Here is a 10,130-nt window from a genome sequence, read left to right on the forward strand (position 1 = left end):
CACATGCTGCCACAACGGCACCTCTATACTCGGACTCTGTACTGGATAGAGCAACCGTAGGATGCTTCTTGCTGCTCCAAGTCACAGCAGCACTCCCCAAAGAAAACATGAAGCCACTAGTAGATCTTCTATCTGAGATACTACCAGTCCAATCAGCATCTGTGTACCCATGTACACATATCTTTGTCCCAGTTTCATAAAATAGTCCACAATGCAAAGTAGACCTCACATACCTCAGTATGCATCTCAATGCATCCAAAGGCGGCTTCCGAGGAACCTGCATAAACTGACTCACCAACCCAACAGCATAGGTCAAATCTGGTCTGGTGATCGTCATGTAGATCAAGCTTCCTACTATGCATCTATACATAGTAGGATTCTCCAAAATCTCTCCTGAATCTGCACTCAACTTGCCATTCTAATCCAATGGCACTGAGATAGGCTTACAGCCTTTCATACCATACTTGGACAACATGTCCAAGCCATACTGTCTCTGCAGTAATCCAATACCATGTGGTGACCGAATCACCTCAATGCCCAAGAAATATCTGAGCTCCCCCAGATCCTTCATCTCAAACTTCTGTCTAAGGAAGATCTTTACATCAAAGATCTTTGCATCATGGTCCCTCGTAATGATCAAGTCTCTACATAGATGACAACAATCACAACTCCTCTATCACTGTGTCTCACATACACCAAGAAATCTGCCTTGGCTACATGAAAGCCAATAGTGACAAGATATTCAGAAATCTTGTCAGACCATGCTCTTGGTGCTTGTTTTAAGCCATACAAGCTTTCTTCAACCTGCAAACATGCTCGGGGTGACTCACATCCTCATAACCAGGTGGCTGCAACATATACACCTCTTCCTGCAAATCCCCATGCAAGAATGCATTCTTTACATCCATTTGATGTAAAGACCATTGCTTTGACGTAGCCACTGCTATCACAACTCTCACTGTTGTCATCTTGGAAACTGGGCTGAAAGTTTCCTCATAATCAATGCCATATGTCTGTGCATATCCTTTGGCTACCAATCTAGCCTTGTACCTGCTTATGCTTCCATCACTGTTATGTTTTACTTTGTACACCCACTTGCATCCAATGGCTTTCTTGCCTTCAAGCAATTGCACTAAATCCCAAGTCTCATTTCCATATAGTGCATCCATCTCCTCATCCATAGCTTTCTCGCAACACACATTTCCAATAGCCTCATCAATGCATGTGGGCTCTACAACCTGCACAACCTTTGCCATGTATGTATAGTGATGTGCCACATAACCATCATAGGTAAACCTCTGCGCATAGGATTCTTCACTCTCCTAGATCTTCGCAGCTTTGCATTCATGGCTTCCATAGCCTTCTTTACACCAAGTGTTCTCATAGTAGCTGGGATCCCAATCTCCTCATCAAGGCTCATCTCTGAGCCACTAGACTCTCCATCAACATCAATTGAATGCCCTGCAGAAATGTCAGGCATACTAAGGGGCTGAGCCACTTTCTCTTTGCCTTTATGTGATGTACTAATCACATTTGCAAGACTGGTATTATGACGCAGCCTGCCACTCCATGGTCTATCAATTGAACCACTAGATGAGGACTCTCCTGGTCCACTCCAAGACTGTGATTGCTGACTTGCATTCTGTGTGCAACCACATTTTCACTCACATCAGCCCCAATAGCTTCTTCTTCAGTAGTATACTAGCTGATCATCTCATAAAAAACAACATCCCTGCTCACCCTCAACTCACGTGTAGCAGGGTTATAACACCTCTATCCCTTTTGCTCAAGGGAATATCCAATAAACACACATTTTTCAACTTTTGGATCCAGCTTAGTTCTCAGCTCATCTGGCACATGCACATATGCAATGCATCCAAAAACTTTTAGATGAGACAAATCAAGTTTTCTGCCAGTAAACCTCTCCTCTAGAGTTATATCATATATGGTCTGCAGTTGGAGTCCTATTCATGATGTAAATTGGTGTAGAAATAGCCTCAGCCCAATAGCTATACGGCATATTCTTCTCTTCCATCAATGCTCGCGCAATCTCAGCAATGTGCCTGTTTTTTTGCTCAGCAACTCCATTTTGCTGCGGAGTGTATCTGCATGATGTAAATTGTCTCCGAATACCATTCTTCTTCAAAAATTTAGAGAACTCATTGGAGAAGTACTCTCCCCCTCCATCTGACCTCCTTAGGCACTTTACATATTTCCCTGTTTGCTTTTCAACCATAACTCTGAAATTCTGAAAGTGAGTGAACAACTCACCCTTCTCCTTCATGAAGTATACCCACACTTTCCTTGTATGGTCATCAATAAATGTCACATAATACCTGCAGCCTCCCATGGACATGGTCTTTGTAGAACCCCATACATCTGAATGCACAACATCTAGTGCATTTCTGCTCACATATCTATTACGTGGAAATACATGCTTTGTTTGCTTTCCAAATTGGCATGCTTCACATATTCTCTGCATACCTTCAACTTTAAACTTTGGCAGCCCTGTCACGATTCCTTAGTCTGCATAGACTTCATTCTCTGCACATTCACATGTCCAATTCTTTTATGCTAAATGTCTGTGTCTCCAACAATTCCTGAACCATTTTTAAACATCGCACCACTCACTTAAGGCATGTTTACATTCAACGTAAACATTCTGCCCACTTTGTTGCCTTTTGCAACCATCCTGCACTTGTCTTTAAAGTCTTCAACATAACAACCATCAGGGTTAAGCCGAACCTGCAAACCCTGCTCAATCATCTGGCCAACTGGAACTAGATTCTTTGTTATGTTCGGAACATGAAATACGTCTGCAAGGTACTTCACTTTGCCATCCTGCATAGACAATGGCACATCTCCAACATGGGCAATTGGATGAGCAGTGTCATCCCCTGTTTCCACAAAACCTAGTCTTTCAAGGTTTTTCATCTCCTTGAACCACTCCCCATGACTTGTCATGTGGTTCGAAGCACCTGAATCAACGTACCATACATCATCTTTATGTGCTGCTTCAACATTTTCAGACATGGCATTAACGACATGCTACATAACAAACAACCTTTCATTATCCTCATTGTTTTTGCTCAAGGATACATAGTTGTTTTGCTCTGCAATTTCCCATTTTGCACGTCAGCCTGCTTCTTATAACAATCTGTCCGCACATGTCCAGGGGATTACCACAATAAAAGTATCCACGTGTGTCATTATACTGCCTTTGCCAATTTCCACGACCTCTTTGACTCCCCCTGCCTCTGAATTGGCCTCTTCCACCTGCGTGTTGTTGTTGTTGTTGTGAATTCTGGGATTGTTGTTGTTGCTGCTGCTAGACATAATTCTGATTACCTGTTCGGCCACCTCCTTTACCGCGTCCATGGCCTCCTCTACCTCGTCCTCTTCCTGAACTTGTGTAGAAAGCCTTTTGCTCTGAACTGTTTTTGTTTTGTGAAGACTGTTGGTCTTCACCCAAGCTCTTCTCTTTTTTATAATCAACATAGACACCAAATCTGTAAAATTGGGAATGTTTTTTCGAGTCTGAATAGACGTCTTGAATGCCTTGTATTGTGGCCCGAGACCACGTAGATAGACTTCCACCTTATCATCATCATCTACTAAAACACCAATAGATGCAAGGGATTCCACAATACCCTTTATTTTTAATGCGTAGTCATTCACATACATACTCTTTTTCTCCACAGTATGAAGTTCATTCTTCAACTGTATCTTTGCAGCCTTGGTATATGTTTCATAGAGTTTTACCAAAGTGTCCCATGCCTCCTTGGGGGACTTGGCATCCTGTATGTGCCCAATCATGGTGTACTGTATACTGATAGAGAGCCAATACATAACTTTTCTGGCTCCTTGGTTCCAATCCTTGAACTCTTTCACATCTGTAGCAATCGGATTAATCTTCGGTATCTCCGGTGCCTCTTCGTGCTCACCTTCTATATAGTCCCAGTAACCCTTTCCCATCAGGAAATTCATCAACCTGAATCTCCAAGCATAGAAGTTGTTCTTATCAAGCTTCTCAGCAACAATCTGGTTTATGCCATCATTTGACATCTTGCCAGATACACAAATTTACTAGAAACAGCACTCTGGTTTGTCCTGCACGGTACCGTAGTACACTCAAATGTCACAACCACCAGTGACCTCAATGTGCATACATACACCCAATGGCAACTATTGACCTCCTTGCAGTACACACAGTGTCTGCATAGCTAATCTGTCTTCCTGCCTGGCTGCAGTTCTAAAAAAAGAGCTCTGTAGAGAATCGATGACTTACTCGTCGCCGCAGTGCTCGAAATCGCCTGCTTTTTTTTGAAAAACGGAGGTCTTGACGTGCCCAAAACGCGTTTTCGACCCAAAAAATGTTGTCCTATAGAACTTTATAGTTGCCCTATAGCTTTACTCCCGCGAAGAAAGCTCCTCAATCAGAGATCGTTTGCCGGTGCCTCCCGTAGAGCTCCCGACAAGGGTGTAGTCACCAATGCAAATAGGGAAGAGTAGTTGAAGCTCTTACCCCCTCGTACCGCTTCCTGTGCTTCTCTTGCTTGCAGATCAATCCTTAGCATGAACCAGGATCTGATACCATAAAAAGATGCAGGGGAGAAGAGAGCTTGAGCTCTTGCAAGCACACACACACTCACAAAACCCTAATAGAGAACACACAAGGTGAGAGGCTGAAAATCTTATTCTCCTTCACTCAACACTCAACACACCATATACAAAGATAAGAGTACTCACATATGAAAAGGTACTCAACCAAATACATACTAGGGTTCTCTATAGTGTGAACCCTAATAGAGAACATGATAAAAAACAGAAGCAGGAGACAGCACACACAAGAGAAGCAAACCCTAATCCATATCCATCAATCATAAAGAAGGAGAGAAGCCATAGTCATCATCTCTCTCACACACACAAAGGAGAACACAACATAGTGTTATATCCACACTACAAAGTAAACCTAATGTAATGTCCACACCACACATGACCAGCTGGAGGCGGTCATAAACACACCACACGATATCTATCTACCATACTGTCACTCTGTCAGCACCCATGTGCTATCCTCCAGCTGTATACGAGCTTGACATTTCAACACTCCCCCTCAAGCTCGACATGTCCATCTCTAGGACTCCCAATCTAGTACGGAAATACTCGAACTTATCCTTACCAAGTGCTTTGGTAAAGATATCTGCAACCTGCTCATCTGTCTGCACATATGTCAAATCAACATGCCCATCTAGCACCTTCTCTCTGATGAAATGATAGTGGACCTCAATATGTTTGGTCCTGGCATGATAAACTGGGTTGCTAGCAAGCTGAATACTACTCATGTTGTCACAATGAATGACAACTCTCATATCACTCTGTAGCCTGACATCATCTAGCAACTTCTTCAACCACATAGTCTCACATGCAGCTATGGCTACTCCACGATACTCTGCCTCTGTGGTAGATAAAGCAACTGTAGGTTGCTTTTTACTGCTCCAACTCACAGCTCCACTACCAAGGCTGAAAACATAGCCACTGGTAGACCGCCTGTCATATGCACTACCGGCCCAATCTGCATCTGTATATCCATAGACATGCATGTCTTTTCCTGCCTCATAGAAAAGACCATAATGCACGGTAGTTTTGACATATCTCAGAATCCGTCTCACAGCATCCAAGTGATGTTTACGAGGACTCTGCATAAACTGACTCACCAAACCAACTGCATAATTGAGATCTGGCCTCGTAATGGTCATGTAGATAAGACTACCAACCCATTTTCCTGTACATGGTGATATCATCAAGCTCATCACCCAAATCAGCCCTAAGCTTCATGTTTTGCTCTAATGGTGTCAACATTGGTTTGCATGCTGTGATACCATACTTTGCCAGCATGTCAAGTGCATATTGCCTTTGCACCAACCATATACCCTTGCTTGTTCTAATCACCTCAATGCCAAGAAAGAACCTTAAACCACCAAGGTCTTTCATATCAAACTCTTTGCATAAAGAGGCCTTAACCTCATCAATGCCTTTCCCACAATCACCTGTGATAATCAAATCATCAACATAAATGACTCATCACGATACCATCATGTGTCTTCTTCACATAAAGTGAAGAGTCTGCATTTCCAACCACAAATCCAATACTGACAAGATATCTGCTGATCTTGTCACTCCAAGCACGAGGTGCTTGCTTCAAACCATAGATTGCTTTCTTTAACCTGCAAACAAAAGTCGGATATTTTGGATGTACATATCCTTCTGGCTGTTCCATGTACACCTCTTCTTGTAGTTCACCATTCAAGAAAGCATTTTTGACATCCATTTGATGTAAAGCCCAACCTTTTTGTGCTGCTAGTGCAATAATAGACCTCACTGTAGCCATCTTAGCCACTGGGCTGAAAGTTTCATCATAATCAAGACCATAAGTTTGTGCATATCCTTTAGCGACCAGCCTTGCCTTATGTCTCTCTAGGCTGCCATCTGACTTGCACTTTACCTTATACACCCATTTGCAACCAATTGCATTCTTTCCTTGAGGTAACTCAGCCAATTCCCATGTATCATTTTTGTCCAAAGCATCCATCTCTTCATCCATGGCTTTCTCCCATACATGCTCTCCAATAGCCTCTGTATAGCATGTAGGTTCCACATGCTTCACCATAGATGTCATGTATGCATAGTGCATAGCAAAATCTCTATATGTCAATCTTTCCACTGGATATCTGACTCTCTGGGATCTCCGCAATGTCATCAGTTTTTTACACCCCCTATCACTTTGATCCCCTCCAGTTTGGTCCCTTATCTTAGATTCCCGCAAATCCTATAAGTAGCAACCCTTTCCTGGATGCCCACACCTTGAACATACTGACTAGTCTGGGAAGGGGCGTAGCCCAAGGACTCAGTGAGTCTCTCCCAACAACAGCACTCACATACGGTGATGACACAAAAGCGGTATAACTATATATGCCTTTATAGAGTGTCACACTTCCACACACTGATAAAAACACACCCAGAACACCAGACCCAAGAGTATGTACAAAACTTTATTTTAATACAAGTCTTCCACACACTGATACAAACACACCCAGAACACCAGACCCAAGAGTATGTACAAAACTTTATTTTAATACAAGTCTTCGTCTTTACAGAGTTGAACATCCATTACATCCTCATAACCATCTTCATCCTCAGCCCACTCCCCCTCAGCGATATGAACTATGACTGACCAGTACCCTGCATCACTCTCAGAATAAATGACCTCAAACATAGAACCATCTTCAAAGTATAGTTCTTCGATATCCGAACCAAACTCCAGGAAACACCATATTAGTGAATATGGGAATTTTCCAGTTCCCATTTTTGAATACTTAAAAAAGGGGACATGGATAACATGTTTGTAAGTTTCTTAAAACCCTATCATATGACCTATCGTTGGAAAGCGCTTGAAAAATGGAATCTAAAGAGCTATAAAGCGCTCATTTTGGATTAGTGGTGTTTAAGTTATGGTTAATCCAAACTTTTGACCACGTGTCCCAAACTTGTGGGAAATTCCCATATTCCCCAATATGGTGTTAGGACAAGATACATATCTGAGGTGGGCTATCCTCAAAGCTTTTCTTCAAATTTACAAAACTGTATTTTCAGGATAGCAAACTATTACAAGCATGTATACAAGAGCTCAGTTCTAGCTTTGACTCTTTACACAAAACTTCACAGAAAACCCGTCCAGTATGCTCTCACACATGGGATTATATTCAGAATACAATTCAGCTCCAAAACAATCCACAAAACTTGTATATAACTGACTCCAGACTCCACAAAACTCCTCCTATTTCACCCCTTCTACTGTTGTTTCACTGCAGCTAACTTGAAATTCAGAAAACACCTCTTTTCCTCTTGCTGCTGGCCTACAACACCTTGGGAACACCTCCACAAAAAATACAGCAAATCGCGACGCCCAAAACAGATCTGAAATTGTCAAAATCACTACAAGACAATGCTGCCATACACGCGTTTCATACACGCGATAAATTACGAACGCGTGTATGGTCGCACTTGTATTTGAATAGAATCGGGCGCGTGTATTTTAGCATTTAAGTTCGCGTGTATATTTGCATTTATCAACGCGTGTATAAACGCGTTTATATACACGCAGTAATACACGCATAAATACACGATAATATTCACGGGGTAATACTCGCTATTATACACGGAAAAATACACGCTACTGTACACGGATTAATACACGCATGGCAGAGAAAAACTGAAAAAAAACTGAATTCCTTAACAAAATTAAAAACTATTTTCCTTAAACCATCTCATAGTACATTACAGTATACATCATTACACAATCCCACTACATGCATTCACAACAATGAAATATATTCAAAAATAAATCATGCATATGAGATGATAGAAATGTCATCAATTTAGAACATACAGTGACGGATTGGTTAGGGTTCGATCTCATCTTCAATAAGATCCATCCTTGTCAAACGATCAACATCAATATCCATTTGATCAATTGGTAAGGCTACGATTAAATTTATTCCACTATCGATATTCTGTACTCCATTGATAATGGTATCGATGTCCTGATCATCCTCATCACCATCACCATCATCCTCAATGGTAGGGTCATTCTCATGATCATGAGAAATGGCATGCTCATCCTCATTATCACGATCATCTCTTATTTCTTGATCATCGATCACAACATCTTCAATGGCATGTTCGACGTCATCTTCATTGCGGCTTGTTACATCCTCCATATGCTCCATATCAGTGAATGTATTATACATCACTTTGGAACGTGGTGCAATAGGGATGACGTACCACCATTTGATGTCATGCACCATTGGTAGATAGATAACCTACTCAAATACACACAGTACAGTAATTAATTAGCATATCAAAAGTCAAGGGGTACGCGAGCTTAGATATATATGTACATGAAACACATTAGTAAAAAAATGCATACCTGCTCACATTGTTGTGGCAATACGAGCCTATCTTTCTTTGTTTGCCAGAACTTTGTAGAGTCAATAGTTACATATCCACTTGCATGGCGTTTTATCGTTGCATCAGGCCCTTTTTCCACCACGTTCATTTGCCATTTGACATCCAAAACATACACAAAGAAGCGACGAAAGTCAAGCCTAAATATGTCTTGGATTATGCCACAATAATCATCCATTTTTCCATTAGCTCCCTCAAAGCTACTAATGACACCGCAATCTTGTGTATTTCTCTTTTCATCAATTCTTTGTGTTCGAAAATGCTTGCCTTCACACCATATAGCATTGAACATAGTGCACTGGACCAAAATAGAAGCAATATTTGTGTAAGCAATGTGAATAAATATTAAAAGCAAATCACTTACAACTAATGCAAAACATTAGTTCTATGTACCTTTGACATGCATCCTCGTGCATACTCCCATTCTTCCGCCGTGATATGCAGCCCCTCGTCGCTCTCTGCTCTCTCCATTTCCTCATGCAACCAATCAACATGGATATCATTCGGAAGTGTTGCTAGATGCTTAGGGTACGCCTTCCGAGAGCCATGTTGCCTCCGAAAGAGAGCTCTTTTTGCTTGCCTTTTTGTCTTTGCATCCTCATATCTTGTAACCCATCTGCTCATCACATCACTATTAAGGATACAAGTGAAATTGAGATCATCAATCAATGTTCTGTCAATTACTTTACTCTGTCCTTTTCCTTGAGGCACAATAGAGGTCATCCTCAAGTCCTCTTCATTGCTCCATAGTCGTGGCAAAGAGCTGTCCACCTGACCAAGAAATTCTGAAATATATACAAGAGACTCTTGTATCAACCAACCCTCGGCCATGCTTCCTTCAGGCCTTGCACTTTGCCTCACAAAGTCTTTTAAGGTCTTCATGAAGCACTCTAGGAAGAACATCCAACGTGCATGCACAGTACCACATAAAGCAATTTCGTCCACTAAATGCACAATGAGATGTAGTTGACTTGTGAGAATGGTTCGCGGAAAAGTCTCCTCTACCAAACAAACCACCTCCACTGCCATAACACGCGCATCATCCAACGTGGCTGGATCAATTGCTTTGGAACTAACATATCTGAAAAATAAATAAATAGTAC

The 10,130-nt window shown here is 41.7% G+C and overlaps 1 protein-coding gene across 1 annotated transcript; it reads right to left on the reverse strand.

Annotated features, from left to right (window-relative positions):
* Positions 1–7,851: 7,851 nt before the first annotated feature.
* LOC147606592 (uncharacterized) lies at positions 7,852–9,225 on the reverse strand. The gene is made up of 3 exons (XM_086791819.1): positions 8,990–9,225; positions 8,580–8,882; positions 7,852–7,977 (listed from the first exon to the last, which is right to left on the reverse strand). The coding sequence occupies exons 1-3, from the start codon at positions 9,203–9,205 to the stop codon at positions 7,852–7,854; spliced, it is 645 nt and encodes a 214-aa protein (XP_086647945.1). The 5' UTR covers positions 9,206–9,225.
* Between the last annotated feature and the right edge of the window lie 905 nt (positions 9,226–10,130).

The sequence above is a fragment of the Cibotium barometz genome, chromosome 57 (assembly GCF_041138505.1).
Source record: "Cibotium barometz isolate CiBa-2024 chromosome 57, ASM4113850v1, whole genome shotgun sequence".
Classification (NCBI taxonomy): Eukaryota; Viridiplantae; Streptophyta; class Polypodiopsida; order Cyatheales; family Cibotiaceae; genus Cibotium; species Cibotium barometz.